The 16,635-nt window shown below is 37.3% G+C and overlaps 1 protein-coding gene across 1 annotated transcript in view; it reads left to right on the top strand.

Moving 5' to 3' along the window:
* Positions 1–9,950, top strand: part of Smarca5 (SWI/SNF related, matrix associated, actin dependent regulator of chromatin, subfamily a, member 5) — a 36,951-nt gene extending 27,001 nt beyond the window's left edge. The window contains exons 16-24 of the mRNA XM_041663479.1: positions 124–243; positions 966–1,076; positions 1,330–1,443; positions 1,766–1,888; positions 5,224–5,356; positions 5,490–5,608; positions 6,152–6,364; positions 8,556–8,663; positions 9,660–9,950. Coding sequence (XP_041519413.1) covers positions 124–243; positions 966–1,076; positions 1,330–1,443; positions 1,766–1,888; positions 5,224–5,356; positions 5,490–5,608; positions 6,152–6,364; positions 8,556–8,663; positions 9,660–9,725 — 1,107 coding nt within the window. The 3' untranslated portion in view covers positions 9,726–9,950. The remainder of the gene's footprint in view (positions 1–123; positions 244–965; positions 1,077–1,329; positions 1,444–1,765; positions 1,889–5,223; positions 5,357–5,489; positions 5,609–6,151; positions 6,365–8,555; positions 8,664–9,659) is intronic.
* The last annotated feature ends 6,685 nt before the right edge of the window (positions 9,951–16,635 follow it).

Here is a 16,635-nt window from a genome sequence, read left to right as displayed (position 1 = left end):
AAGCGCTCTTAACTGCTGAGCCGTCTCTAGCCCCCAAAGGCTAATCTGTTTTGATTAAAGGTCTTGAGATTATTTTCCTTTCATTATAATGAGTTTTTTGTTTTTATTTTTTTTTGTGTGTAGACTGCAGAGATGAATGAAAAGCTCTCCAAGATGGGTGAGAGCTCGCTTAGAAATTTTACAATGGATACGGAGTCTAGTGTTTATAACTTTGAAGGAGAAGACTACAGAGAAAAACAGAAGGTATTTATTTCAGAATGGAGTTTTACTGAAACCTTGGAGGCTTGTGTTAGTTGTGAAACTTTGTGAGTATTGTTTACTCACAGTGTAGGTGTTTTACTGTGTAAGTGGTGTTTCGCATGTAACCTCTGGTGTGTTTGATTGCTTGCTTGCTTATTTGGGGTCTTACTACTACCCTGAGTGCCCATCTGTGCTTTATACTTGAAGGCAGCCTTAAATTCTCCTAATTCTCCTAATGCTGGCTTTACACATGTGTGCCACTATACCAGTTTGGATTGTTTTTAATGTATCTGATAAGTTCATTACATGCTGTTACTGAAAGTGTTATTGTATGGGGTTAGTATAATTGGGGATATTTGAAAGTTAACTAAATGCCAATAAAAAGGCCATAGCCTATTTTTCATGGAATTTGAATTGATTGGTAATTAAAATGATTTCATTTTATTAGTAATATTTGCTACTACAGAGAAAAATTGAAAATTTGATATAGAAGAAATATTTTACTTTGTTAGCATAATCTCAAGTTTTCTAAGAAAATTATGTTTATTTTTTTCTAGTTATTTTTGCTGTAGCATATTCTGTAGTATTACAGATTTTATTTTGTGTTTTAATTATATGTTATAAGAAATACTGTAGTCCTCACCTCTATAGAGTTTATAGTCTGGCATATAAATCACTGCTGTGTATAATGAAATGAGTGATTTGAATTATTTCCCACTTCCTAGATTGCATTCACAGAGTGGATTGAACCACCTAAACGAGAAAGAAAAGCCAATTATGCTGTTGACGCGTATTTCAGGGAGGCTCTTCGTGTTAGTGAACCTAAAGCACCCAAGGTAGAGTGACAACTTGGAAATATTGAAATATCTTATAAATTTAGTTGTTTTCTCAAATTCTTACAACAAAATGAAATAGAGAATTATGTTTTGTATGATTTTTGAATTTGTTTAAATTTTGATTAATTTTTATTAAAAGGTGAATTCTGTTTCTTGGAGAATTAGTTGTCATGGTTTAGGAAATGACTTAATATGAATGCATGTGAGTTTGTATTTATTTTTTAATGGACAATACTGTTTTTATTTTTCTTAGGCACCCCGACCTCCAAAACAACCAAATGTTCAGGATTTCCAGTTCTTTCCTCCACGTTTATTTGAATTACTGGAAAAAGAAATTCTGTATTACAGGAAAACCATCGGGTACAAGGTGATTGAAATTCTTCTCTACATATTTTCTACTCAGAAACTCTTAAGAGCACACTACTTACTGACATTTGCTTAACTAAGTGAGCCTAGTAGGAAATACTGATATTTGCTGTGCTCCAGTTTTATGTGTTTAGTATTGCACTTCTGAGTTTTCATTGAAAAAAAAATTTCATGTGTAATAATTTTTAAATAGAATATTGGAAATCAGTATATGTTTAGTTTCATGGCTATGCCGAAAATGTGAAGTGTTAATTTGTCAAGAATTTAGTCTGTTAAGCCCTTAAAATATGCACTAATTGATGATATTGGAAAACATCTGTTAGGTGCCTCGGAGTCCTGACCTACCTAACGCAGCACAGGCACAGAAAGAAGAACAACTTAAAATTGATGAAGCGGAGCCCCTCAATGATGAGGAGCTAGAGGAAAAAGAGAAGCTTCTGACACAGGTATGACCTTGGATGAACACAAAGTTATGTTGTAAAGTACTGTTTTAGGTATGTTGAGACATGCATAGTGCAAGTTTCTGCTTTCAAGACAATAATTAGTGGGGGGCTAACAGCACTGGACTGCTTCCTTAGCACATGTGGTGTTGTGGGTCTAATCCCCAGCACTGTGAAGTCAGGGGAGGATAATTAAACATGGGGAGACTTGAACACATGCTGCGTTTTGTTTTTCATTACTAGTTGAGGTTAAAACTATGTACAGTAGAGTTGGTATTCTTTAGAACTTATCTTTAGTATTGCTAGCTTTCTGTGAGTTCTAAGTTTTCTCAATTACAAATTTCTATATGGTACTTGATTTAAAACACTTCTAAATTTTAATATTCACTGTACCTAGTACTGTGCTACATAAGGATACTTTTATACCAACTATACGTCATACGTTGAGCTCGTTCTTCCCCTCTTCTGCATTTGTGTCAATATACATGAATAATTTTAAGTGTCTATAAAATCTAGATGCAACAAATGAGAATATATATATGTATATGTGTGTGTGTGTGTGTGTGTGTGTATATATATACACACACACACACACACACACACACATTGTTTGGTGTTGGCTTCATTCACTTAGAAGATTAACTCCAGCTGCATCCATGTTTTTGTAAACAGTGTAACTTCTTTATGGCTGAAAAAATTTCCACACACTGCTTGTTCTACATTGTCATTATTTCTGTAGTTGGATAACTATGTTGGTCCTATAACTTAGCTCTTGAGAATGATTGCTGAATAAAATAAACATTGATTTACAAGTATCTCAGACATAATGACTTGGAGTCTTGGGTAAAAGAACTGCCATACAGAAGGTTGGAGAGATGACTCAGGTTAAAACATTTGTTCTTGCAGAGGACCAGGGTTTGATTCATAGCCCCCACATAGCAGTTCACATGTCCACAACTCCAGTTCCAGGATATATATAATATAGGCATACATTTGTGCGAAAACTTAGACATACAAAATTAAGTTTTAAAAACCTGCTGTATTGGCTTCTATAGTAGCAGAACTAGTTTAAAGTCCTACCAGCAGCATAAGAGCTAAGTTCTTTTTGTTCACTTCCTTGGCAGTATTTGATATTTTCTTCGATTGCCATTCTGATGTGAGACAAAATTACAATGGCATTTTAATTTTTATTTCTCTGATAACTAGCAAAGTTGGATAGTTTATATATGTTCATAATATATTTGTATTGATATATATATATTCATTAATCATTTATATTTCACTTTCTTAAGGCAGTTTATTTCCTTAGACTTTTACTTAATAGGGTTCTTTAAGTTTTGGGGTTTAAGTATTTTAAGTTCTTTGTATATTCTAGATATTAATCCTCTGTCAGATGTATGCTACTTAACATTATTAAAGCATTCTTTGGGGTTCAAACCTTTGAAAATTCAGTCTTAATATTTTTGTTGTGAACCTAGCTTTAATGGTTGAACCATCTCTTCAGCCTGAGAATCTTGACTTTAACCTACCCATTTTTAAAAATTGAATTTATTGTTTGGCAATCATACGCACACAATGCATTCCGACAACTGTTGCCTCCAACATTTCTCTCTAATCCTTTCCGCCACTGTCAAACCCCACTCCAGTCCCATAGTTGTCACCCACTGATCTGTTTGTATGAGTATGGGTGGGGAACTATCCATTGGAACATGGTGGCTTTACTAGTGGCTGCACAATTGAACACTTCCCCTCTGCTTGTCTTAGCATCCATAGATACCCAGTACCCCAGTGATGATAGAGCCCTGTGGTCTCCTCCATTACTGAATACCCACAGGGCCAGTCTTGTGCAGGTTTAGTGCAAACAGCTGCAACTGCCGTTAGTTCATGATTATAATGGCCTTTTTATGCACAGAAGGTAACATTTCACAGCTCTCCTCCTTGTCACCCGACTTTTACATCCTTTCTGTCCCCTTTTCTGTGATATTCCCTATAGTATGATAGTACTTCTGGCACTGTGTAGGCCAGCCATCAGGAAGGAAGCTTCCAGTTGAGTTCCAACTTGAGTTCTCTACCTTGTAACCAAATGGTGAGCTGTCTTCAGTAATCAGTTCTCATATTCTAGTTGTGGTGGGCAACCAGGAACAGTGGCAGTAGCCTATGTTGTTCGGGATTTCTCAGCCTTCTTGACCAACAATTTATAAGGAGGTAATAGGAGTTTTGTTTGATCTCCATGACTTCTGGGATCAGCCACCCATATAGAATATCTTTGTATAAATATTATATATATACACATACATGCGTATGTATGTATATATATGTGTACTTGTGTTCATGTATGTGGACAATTTGAGGGAGTCAATTCTTTTTACCATGTAGATTCTGGGGATTGAAGATTGAATTCAAGTCATCAGGCTTGGCTGCAGGGACCTTTGCATGCTATATGGCCTCACTGGCTCTTTATTAAATAGAGTTTCATAGGGTGTAGCATGTAGAGTAGTAGGTTCCATCTGTCTGCATGTATGCCTGCAGGCCAGAAAAGGGTGCCAGATCTCATTACAGGTGATTGTGAGCCGCCATGTGGTTGCTGGGAATTGAACTCAGAATCTCTGAAAGAGAGGGCTGGAGAGATGGCTCAGAGGTTAAGAGCATTGCCTGCTCTTCCAAAGGTCCTGAGTTCAATTCCCAGCAACCACATGGTGGCTCACAACCATCTGTAATGAGGTCTGGTGCCCTCTTCTGGCCAGCAGGCATACACACAGAACAATGTATACATAATAAATAAATATAAATATTAAAAAAAAAAGAAAAAAGAATCTCTGGAAGAGCAGTCAGTGCTCTTAACCTCTGAGCCACCTCTCCCCCTCCATTTGACTTCTTATATCCTAGTTTTGGTTGACCCTTTCCCTCCTGTTTCTACTTTCTCCTGACCCTCTTTTCCCATTTAATCCTTGCCCCAATGTCTCCTCTCCACTTTTACTTCATATGCTCACCTATCTTTTAAGCTTTTTTTTTCTTGCATTTTTCTGCTTATTCATTTTTACTATCTGTTACTTACTTTTCCTCCCAAACTCCTAATAGTATTTGAAAGCTAAAAAAAAGTGTCATTGGACCTTTCCATGCAGCATTCCTTACAGTTTCCATTTAGGGTTAGTGACTCAGGCTTCCAAATAATCCGTACTGTACTGGTAAAAGAGCATACATGAAAAGTAATGACTCTAAAACTCTTTGTCAAGATAAAGTAAGAGTTGTTTTCTATAATACCAAATGCATTTGTAACTGTAGTAGCATTATTTTCTAAATTTAATGTGCCGTGATTAAATATTTTGCTTATTGCTTTTTAGGGGTTTACTAATTGGAATAAGAGAGATTTTAACCAGTTTATCAAAGCTAATGAGAAGTGGGGTCGTGATGATATTGAAAATATAGCCAGAGAAGTAGAAGGAAAAACTCCAGAAGAAGTCATTGAATACTCAGGTAATACTTTCCTATTTTAATATAGGAATGTTATCGCTTTTTGAGAGTTGAATAGAGGTTTTTTTTGGAAGCTTCCTGTTTTCTTTTTTATATTTTCCCCTTTCCTCCATTTATTCTGTTTATCTGCTTACAGCTGTGTTCTGGGAAAGATGTAATGAACTTCAGGACATAGAGAAGATTATGGCTCAGATTGAAAGGGGAGAGGCAAGAATTCAAAGAAGAATAAGTATCAAGAAAGCACTAGATACAAAGGTACTTTGTATATTCAAGTATAGGAGCTAGTATAACTATTCTGAATATGACGAGGTAACCATGTTAAAGAAAAAATTACTGTAAATTTCTTTCAAAAAACAACAAAAACTTAACTTTTGTTAAAACATAGTTTACCCGAATATTATATTGATAACCTAGTTTAAAAGTGCTGGACTCAGCTTCTGCCTCAGTGGTGTCAGAAAGCTTAGGCCTACATCATTTCTGTAAAGTACCACAGGACAAGGGGCAAAAGAGGCTTGCTACCCAGACGGAAAAACATTTATGGATAATAATAGTAAGACTAGCTGGGTTGGTGATGGCGGTGCCTTTAATCCCAGCACTTGGGAGGCTGAGGCAGTTGGATCTCTGAATTTGAGGTCAGCCTGGTCTACAAAGTGAGTTCCAGGACAGCCAGGGCTACACAGAGAAACCCTGTTTGGCAAAAAAAAAAAAAAATATTATAGTAAGGATGAAGTAAGTTTGCAGAATGGGTTGCATAGGACTTGTGTTTTATATAATAACTATAAAATATAACTTTCATAGATTGGACGGTACAAAGCACCCTTTCATCAGCTAAGAATATCATATGGTACTAACAAAGGAAAAAACTATACTGAAGAAGAGGATCGTTTTCTTATTTGTATGCTGCACAAGCTTGGATTTGACAAGGAAAATGTTTATGATGAGTTACGCCAATGTATTCGAAACTCCCCTCAGTTCAGATTTGATTGGTTTCTCAAGTCCAGAACTGCAATGGTAAGTGTCCAAGGTTTTTTTTTTTAAAACACAGCAGAGTTCAGAATATATTCAGTGTTTTGACTTTTTAAAAATATCCTTGAAGGCTGGGTGATGGTGGCGCACCCCTTTAATCCCAGCACTCGGGAGGCAGAGGCAGGTGGATCTCTGTGAGTTCGAGACCAGCCTGGTCTACAGAGGTAGTTCCAGGACAGGCACCAAAGCTACAGAGAAACCCTGTCTCAAAAAAAAAAAAAAAAAAAAAAAATCCTTGAGGTAGATTTTTAGTTTCAGAAATTAAAATAATTAAATAATTTCCTCTATTTTTCTCTGTCACAGTTTGAACATTTAGAGGTAATTTGAAAACATTGTTGTCCTCCTTTAATGTTGTATGTTTTAATGTTGCCTTATACAATAATAGGACTAGTTTCTGGCACTAGTTTTAGTGAGGTTCTAAGTGAGGAGAAATGCTGCCATCAAATTCACCTGAACATGATGACTTTTGGGTTTGCAAGTGGACAGTCCTGTAGAGAAAAGTGTTCTTCAGGCATCCGTCTGTCCCTCAGGATGCTGACTTTGGGCTCTTAAAACAGCGGATTGGCACAGAGCAATACTCCTTATACTGATTTAAGACAGGGTTTAGTTTGTTCTGTGTACTTCTAACATCTATCTTCAAATTAGATTTCAAAAAAGTTTAGTTTTGGATTGCTTTTCTATATTTCATCTTTGATTTGTGTTAGAGTAATAAATGTACGAAGATTTGAGTATTCTTAAGTTTAGAACATAGAGGAATAGGCAAAGTATGTGTATTTGAAATATCTTCCTAGTATACGTAGCCATGGATAGTTTGTGATATTTTCACAATTGACTACTGAAAATAATTTTTTTTCAGTAGATATAAAGACCTGCAGTTTATATAGATATATTATTTAAATATATAGTTGGTTGAAAGATTCTGTTGATAATAAAGTCTCCTATGTTTTTTATGTAAGGTACTGCTTTTACATATATAGTTATAAGGAATAATTTTATCATAACAGTAATGAGGTAGTGCCACGTAACACATTAACCAGTTCTGAAACTGCCTTCCTAATACGCTGTTAAGGCACACAGAATAATCAAATATATATATACTTTTGTGATAAAGGTTGAGGCATAATTCTTGTCCAGGAGTTAACAGGATTTCAGTATGTGCGCTGTGTGCACCTGTTAAAGGCATGGTGCAGCACATCAGTGGTCTGTGTGTTGCACTATGCTTTTTAAAGGGAACACATCTTTGTTTATTGTTTTTTACCTCTTTTATTGAAAATATTACTAAGTCATGCATGGAGTTTCTACTAAGTAGTTCAAAATTATTGTATTGTTTTTTTGAGATAAGGTTTCTTTGTGTAGTCTTGGCTATCCTGGTTGACTGGACTGCCCTCAAACTCACACACCTGCCTCTGCCTCCAGAATTCTGGGATTAAATGTGTGCCATACTACCTGGCATTCAGACTTATTTTTACTGTAGTTGTCTGTGTGGAAGTCTTACTTTTAATATAAGAGATTAAATAAACAAAACACTTTTGGTCTGTAAGGAAATGTACTGCTAGCAAATAGTGATGCAGAGGGATTTTGCCTCACAAAGTATTACATATTGGTAGAGAGAGGAGGTAGACAAAACTCATATGGACTTTGTAGCTCTGTATATTACTGCCATAAAATACGATGATAATACTTTTAAAGAAAAGATTATTTTCATATCTTAAGTTCTAGGTGATTTTGTTTTTGAATTCTGTATGTTAACCTTTAAATATAAGTAGTCCAGCGTTCCTAGGCAGTTTATTGCATATGTTAGATGTTCATTTTCGCTGCATTAGTACCTAAATGATCAATGGAGGAATGATTATAAAGAATATACACTAGTATGGAGCTTTACTGTTTATCAGTATTTATTTGTCTATTGGCACACTACTACTGAGCTATCTTCCCCCAGCTATGTTTGTGCAGCTTTAAAGAATGAAGTAAAAACATTAAGTATTTGCTTTGCTTTTTATATCCTCATAGTATGGTCTGTAAGTAAAAATTAACTTCTTTTTGTTTGTTTTTATTAATCTTTTGGGAATATATGGGTGATTTTTCTGTTTGTTAAAACCTACCTTTATTTAGATATTGAAGTTCTGACAATATGTAGTTAGAAATAACACGTTTCCCATGTATATTTACAATGCAGGAGCTCCAGAGGAGATGTAATACTTTAATTACTTTGATTGAAAGAGAAAATATGGAACTAGAAGAAAAGGAGAAGGCAGAGAAAAAGAAAAGAGGACCAAAGCCTTCGGTGAGTATTTACAAATATGTAAAATATATAGATGTATGTGAGTGATGCAGTTTTGGGTGTGTGTTTGTGTGTGTGTCTGTGTGTATTATGCATATATATGTGTGTGGAAGTACTTTGTGAGGTAGAAGTTGACAATCAGTTAAGCCACCTTAATTTTTGAGAAAAAAAGTCTCAACTGAATTTGTAGCTTGCCATTCTGTCTAGGCTGGTTGTCCTATGCACCTCTTCTCCCCCTAGCCCTCATACCCTAATTGTTGGGGTTGTCTGGGTTTTAATGAGTTTTGTGGCTCCGAGCTCAGGTCCACGTGCTTTCATGAGAAGCAGTTTACCCACTAGCCATCTCCAGAAAACCCACCACTACTACTTACCCTTCAGAGTATGTGAACACTGTTCCATTATGTTTGGTTTTGTCTTTTTTCTTTGTAAATAATACATTTCAGTTACCTGAAAATACAAACTGATCTTGATGCACTCCATATGGAAAAGCATGTCTTCTGATTACCAAGAGTGCACACTTGTTATTTTTGTTTATTTACTTTGTTTTGAGACAGAGTTTTTCTGGTAGGTCTGCCTATCCTAGAACTTGCTCAGTTGACCGTGCTGGCCTCTAATTTACGGAGACCCACCTGCCTCTGCCTCCCAAATACTGGGATTAAAGGCGTGCACCATCAACTGCCAGGCTTTACTTGTTCTTATTTTTGAAATTTTAGGAGACTTCAAGGAATATTAGGGAAACAATAGCTTTACCACCTGTCTTAGAAATGTGTTAGCAGTTTGAATTGAATGTATTTCAGGAGGGAGCCGGCATCTTGTTATCAGTAATGGTAAATTATTTGGAGATTTGATAGTGGTTTTGAAAGATTTGTTGTGTAGCCCTGGAGAAAAGTCCCCTGTCATGTTAGTTAACTACTAATGTGGTACAGCATTGTGAGAATATATTAATGTTTATATTAGTTTAGTCTTGTCATGAGAACTAATTGTTGTGTTTGTTCATAGACACAGAAGCGTAAAATGGATGGCGCCCCTGATGGTCGAGGAAGAAAAAAGAAGCTGAAACTATGAACGCTTATTTGTCTTCTATCACTAAACTAGTAGTTCTTTAATTTACGGGTCTTCATAAGATGTGCTGTACAGTGCTCAACTGTTATGTCATTCAAAGACATCAGCTCCATCTGCTTACTGAGCTAGAAACATAGGATGTAGTCTCACTTTTTTAAATGCAACAGCTGTGCTAAAAATTTTTTTATCATTAACATTTGAAGTAATAAAACAGGCTTCATTTATTAATAAATGTTTCATTTGGTTTATTTTTCTATTATTTTCATTTGTAAGGATTGTGGCTTTTTATTGGCTACAACTCTAACACTTGTATGGCTTAAAACACACAAACAAGTAAAAAATATGACAAAGAACATTTGTCCCTTCAAGACTCCACTTAGTGTGTAATTATTTTACTTTACATTCTTTGCCTTTGACTTTTTTTGTAGTACTATTGAGTCTCATCTGGAAAGATTGTGTAAATTGCATTCTTGCTTACTATAGAATGGAGGAAGGCAAGACAAGTTATGATTTCTATGTGTATTTCTGTTACACTTTCTGATTCTGTGGTTCTGAGATGAGTGTGCCCTGTTCCATTGGATGAATGCCTTTTTAGTTGTATAGCCAAAGACATTTAGTATTTCCTGGTTCTTGAAGGTGGTGTATAATTTTGTAGCCGGAATTTTTTTTTTTTTTTTTTTTAGTATTTGGTAAATATTTTGTCAAACGGGCTGCAACAGCCACAACGTAGATAATGTCAGAAGTAAGGTGATTTTTTTTTTAATTTGACCCAGCCAAACTGAGGTGTGAATCTGTCTTATTGTTATAATACTAATAGAATATACCCTCCCAGTTTATAGTATTTTTGAGTTTTTAGAGTAAATGAAAATTTTATTTTATTATATTTTAAAATAACTTCTAAAGTCTTAGTAGCAAGATGGAGTGTAATTCCAATTTTTATTTTGTATGGAATAGACTTGCTAACTGGAGACCCTGAAGCAGGAATACCCAGAGGCCTTTATGTGCTACACATCATTTGTATAAAGTTTTATATGTGCAAATTGGGTACATAAGCAGTTCTCCATTTTTCTAAGGGAATGCAATAAATGTAGCATCGTGAATAAATATAACTTTTATAATCCTTAAAGTGGTCTTTTCTTTCCATCTCTTTGGAATTTTTTCCTTATTATTTAACTTCAACCTTTTCCCCTCAAGAGATAGTCTGTTTTTCTGAGAGCTCTTCCTCTGAAATTTAGTTTTCCTCTGCACTCGAGTCCCTGAAAAGTCTGCTGCCCATGCTGCGATCACCTGGTTTTCTAAATGTAAGATTGCTGATGTGAATGTCATGTATTGGTCTGTGGGATATTGTAGAGTAATTTGAATTCTTTTCATGCTTCCCCTAAGTTGGGTAATAACATTAGATGTAGCCTCATTTTGGAAGAAATCATTGAAAAAAAATTAAGATTGAAGAAAACTATAAAGGTCACAAAGTGAAGTTTGAAAACGAAGAGAAATTGGGAAATGTTTTGCAGTGGAAGGAGCTGAATCGAGCGTGATGTGCTTGTTGACCTGGATATTTAAATATAAAAGAACAACAAAGGGAAATCTTAAGTTAAAAAAAATTGTGTTGCTGGGCGGTGGTGGCACATGCCTTTAATCCCAGCACTCGGGAGGCAGAGGCAGGCGGATCTCTGAGTTTGAGACCAGCCTAGTCTACAAGAGCTAGTTCCAGGACAGGCTCCAAAACCACAGAGAAACCCTGTCTCGAAAAACCAAAATAAATAAATAAATTAAAAAGAAGGTATATTTAAAAAAAAAAAGAAAAAAAAACGAAAAAAAAATTGTGGAAGATACTAGCCAAGTTTAGCATTGTGGTTTAGCCAGTGCTGGGGGTTTGCTTTAGGACCCATTTGGATAGCATGTCATGCTCCTCTGGAAGGAAGAGAGTTCTCTGATCCTGAACTTCTCTCTGTCTTAAAAGTGGAACTGATGAAGATAGAACGGGAAGCCCACACTGCAAATGGTTACAGTGGTGGTGGTGACTGAAGCAAAACCAGAGCCCCAGCGGTCTGTTCCCCACAGTGTAAAGAGCATGTATGTCGTTGGGAAGACAACTGTGCTAACAAGATGCAATCAATATAAATGTTAATTTCAAAACGATAGTGTAAAAATTATCACTGTCCTTTTACTCGAGAGTACTTTGTAATAGATTTTAACTTTGCTTAATTTATGGTTGTCATAGTGCATACTTTTGATGTCAGCACTCAGGAATCTGGTGAATTTGAGGCCATCATGGGCTACAAAGACTGTGCTCCAAAAACAACAAAGTGTTTAGTTTTTATACAAAATCGGTTATTAATTTGTTAGCATATTTTAAATAACTTCTTTCAAATAGAACCCAATGCAGTTTCAGATTCCGCATTGGCAGTATTTTAAAGTTAGTTGTATGTCAACTACTTTTCCTTTAGAGATCTGCTTATCAGCAATAAAGAGGTTTAGATACAGTAACAGTTGGGGAAACATTTGTAATTCCCATTTCTGAGAAGGCTCTAACCCTTAACAGTTTGGTGCTCAATTTTTCTCTACAACAGTAAGTTCTGTAAGTAGAACAAGGTTTAGAAAATTGAAAAAGCATGATGTTCACAAGTAAAATAATGTGCTTTCTTCAGGAATACAGTTTTCTCTGACTTGAAGGAAAGAACTTGCAGCATGAATGCTGCTGTGTGTGGACCTACAGTCGTGGTGCTGGGCAGCCAGGGTTCAGTAGTATGGAAGAATGGTAGACAGTCACTGAGACTTGACAGCTAAAGCAGTTGAGCCCTGCTCTCTTCATGCTTGCTTGTCTTTTCTGAAGCCACCTTTCTGGTATGGAGCCAGGCGTCACTCGGCACTACAAGTTGAGTCAATAGAAGTGTCACCCCAAGTCTGATATATTTTGACAAGTCTCTTCTGGACCTAGACTGACACACTCCGAGACCTTCATCTGGGTGCTGGTAAGAAAGGCAGACTAGGAACTTGTGCTCAACAGGATCAATATTGCACCAAGATCTTCAGAGGTGTTTTGTATAGGAAATTGAAAAAGTAATGCTTCAAAATATCTTGCAAAAGGAAAATGAAACTTTAGTGGCTATGTAACAGTAACTATTATCAATAGCAGGCATTATCAATAAAGCTTTACTTTGTTTTTTTCTTCCCCTATACTGAACCACTGAGCTGTAATATTTTTTTTTGGAGGCCTACCAGTATTTCCAGACTGGTCTTAAACCTTCTGCTTTAGCCTCTAGCTGTGATCCCAGGTGCAAACCAGTGTATGAACACCTAGATTGAAGAGAGGAAGATTATATTTTTCAAGCAATGAATTTTTTTCCCCTATTTATATAGTTTAGGCTGTCTTTTAACTCTTGTACATACCAAGGGCTGAGATTATGGGCATGCTCCTTTAAATTGTCAAATGTTGGCATTTTAGTCATAAGAACCCGACTTCTTTATAGATGTGTTTCTTTAGTAGAGCTGTCGATGGCAATGCAGAAAAATGTAGACTCATGCACAGTCTCCAATGGTCCTAAATGTAAATCATGTTCAGAAGTTCATGGGCTACAGGCATGTTAAGGTTGAGATGCCATCGTTTAGAAGGCTTCTTATATCCATGGTTAGTATTCCATTTAAATGGGATGGATATAACAGAACTTTCAAGAACTGATTTTTTTCCTGCTCAAAATTATAAGTCTGTCATATGTATCAGTAAAGGAAGGGTACTGAACATTTGAGTGATTCTGGATAATTAAATGATGACTGATAGGCTGGCTAGTTTGTGTCGCTTTTACCTAGCTTAGAGTAACCTAGGAAGAGAGTCTTAAGTTACCTTAGTTGTGTGTGTAGAGAGAGCACACAAGCTCACACGCACACATGCCACAACCCATGTGTGGAAGAAAGAAGGCAGCTTGTTGGAATCAGTTCTTTTATCATGTGGGGCTTGAGGTTGTAACTCAGATTGCCAGGCATGAACTTGGGAAAGAGCTGTAGGAATTTTCTAGATGAGGTTGGCCTATGGATGTGTCATTAAGGAGGTTAGAGGATTGTTTTGATTGTTAATTGATGTGGGAAGATCAGCTCACTGACAGTCCAGGACTGTGAAGAAGGCGAGGAAGCAGGCAGCATGGGTGCGTTCATTTCTCTTAGCTCCTGACTGGTGTGGTGCGGTGAGCTGTGGGAAGCTCCGGCACTGGCTCCCCACAGGGACGGACTGAACTGTAACCTAGGATTTTAAGGTGAACTAACAACCCCTTAGCCTCTAAGTCACATATGCTCTGAGTGCTTAATGTGCATATGTCTCATGAAGAGAGTTTTCCTAGTTAATGCAGGAGGGTTATAAACACTTCACAAAAACACCTGCTGACACCTTGGGAGTAACCATTATTAGGAACCAGTAAAAAAAAAAAAAAACAGTAATTTCATAGGAAGCCGCGTGGTAGACATGTCTCGTTCATTTGAGAGAAATTCCTCAACTAGAGATAAAGTAAGAGGCACAGAGAAGGAGCTTCTGCAAATCACTGAGGGGATGGGATTCAGACTAATCCTTTGTGGCTTTCCCTACAATGTCTAGTGAATTTGGAGGCACATATTGTCAGAATGAAATCCATGATGGAGAGAGTCAAAGCCTACATGGGTCCTGGCATATCTAATTGAGAGGTACCCTGCGCACATGGAGGTGGTTCCAATACCCTTGCTAATATCTGGGGAGAGTGTGTTTCTCTGACCTATAGAAGATTAAATCAATATTTGTTCATTGATTTTTAAAAGATTGTGGGATGGAAAGATGGCTGAACACTTGGCTATTCTTCCAGGGGACCTGGGGTTCTGTTCCCAGTACCCATTTGGTGGGTCACAACCATCTGTAACTTCAGTCCCAGGGAATCCAAAGCCCTCTTCTGGCCTCATGCGCACTACATGCATGTGGCACACAGACTTACATGCAGACAAAACACCCAGATACTTACGACAAATAAATAAAAATGAAGATTTTTGAGATGGGAAATGAGACAGCAGTGGAGGAAGTCTGTGATTTTCTGGTAGGATCAACTGGAAAAGGTCTTATTTAGAAACTGCTGCACATTGGTAGAAATGTAGAAACCTCTTACCCTGGACTGCAAAACCTAAATTCAGGTGGTGCGGGACAATTCTGTATTCTGTCAATTAGGTTTTAAATAAACGCGAATTGGCCAGCAGCCAGGCAGGAAGTATAGGCGGGACAACCAGACAGGAAGTAGAGGCTGGGCAATCAGAATAGGAGTATTCTGGGAAGAAGGAATCTCTTTCTGAAGTCCCTCCCAGACACCAAAGAAGCAGGATGTGACTTGCCCCACCGAAAAAGGTACCAAGCCATGTGGCTAACATAGATGATAATGGGTTAATATAAGTTACAAGAGTTAATAAGAAAGCCTGAGTTAATGGGCCAATCAGTTTATCATTAATATAAACCTCTGTGTAATTTCTTTGGGGCTTACCAGCTGTAGGAACTGGGCAGGACAGAAACCCCAACAAGCAGGCCCTCATGTTACACTCGGGCACTGCTGCAAAACATCTGCTGAAAGAAGACATGCCATCATCCGAGCAGATCACCTCATACGAGCCTTATTCTGTGTCCAAAGTCATGAATTTAGCTCCCGTGTAGGCTTGCAAATAGTTTAAGAAGCGTATGAAATAATTCTTTTTGTTTGTTTTTGTTTTTGACAGTTTCTCTGGGCAATAGTCCTGGTTGTCCTGGAATTCTGTAGACCAGGCTGACTTCTTTCTAATTTACAGAGTCCCACCTGCTTCTGCCCCAGCAAGAGCTGGGATTAAAGGTGTGCGCCACCACACCCAGCTCTCTGAAACTAAGAAAAGGTTGCACAAGAAACACCTAAAGGTAATCATGGGGCACAAAGATCTGGTTTAAAAATAACTTGGCATAGCAATCAATGCACACCCTTAATCCCTGCATTCAGATGGCAGAGGCAGGAGGATCTCTGTGAGACAGAGGCCAGCCTGCTCTACAGATTGGTTAGAACAGCCAGGGCTATGGAGAGAGACCCTGTCTCAAACAGACAAAAATAATAATAATATTTTGAGATTTTTGATTTATGTGGCTATAAATATTGTCAATTTAAAATTAGTTAGTTTAAATAGGTAGTCTGGGAGCTTTGCAAATCTTCAAGTTTTCTTTCTTGTCTTTTTTGATACTCAGACTTTTACCATGTTACTATTTATTATCCTTATACAGATGGGTGAAAAATAGAAGATAGGTAATAGTTTTGGTGAAGGCTTGTGGATAGACATTGAACAGTTGGCAAAAGGACTTGGGGATTATTTGCAGATTTCAGTTAGGGAATTAGGGAACACATAAAATGACCCGTGTGTGTGTGTGTGTGTGTGTGTGTGTGTGTACTTTGACACCCAACATCAACTGGTAAAGAGAGAGCTCATTTAATTGATGAGGGCTTTACTGGCCTTAGAAACAATGAAACAGAAAAAGTAACATTTTTATTGACTCAATCCTTTTCTTGTATATGTATTTCTGTCTCCATGCAGTCGCGTAAACTGTTTGCACAGGCACAGTGATAGTACAATACAGTTGTTATTCCAGAGTCGGTAAACTCTAGAAAATGGTACATTTTCCTTCTAGGGTTCGGATTCATCTAGGCTACTGTTTGCCCCTTCAAGAAGTACAAGCACTCTGCTTGGCAGTTGGCGATGCTGTCGTTGATGATAATGGTGGTTTTGTTTGGTTCTCTAAGCACAGCACCTGTAGGCATCTGAAGAAGTAATTCAAGCTTCTCTGAACCCTCAAAGGCAGACTGCTGCAGGTCACCAAGGATTGTCACCTAGGGTCTGTGCAGGCTCACTCCTGGGCTAAAGTGCAGGTCTGCTCCAGCTGGTATGGGGAGGAGAGAAAAGG

The sequence above is a fragment of the Microtus oregoni genome, unplaced genomic scaffold (assembly GCF_018167655.1).
Source record: "Microtus oregoni isolate MIOR12 unplaced genomic scaffold, Mior012 000014F_ref0000157, whole genome shotgun sequence".
Classification (NCBI taxonomy): Eukaryota; Metazoa; Chordata; class Mammalia; order Rodentia; family Cricetidae; genus Microtus; species Microtus oregoni.
The sequence above is the reverse complement of the archived record's forward strand: the minus strand, read 5'-3'. Positions and strand labels throughout refer to the sequence as shown.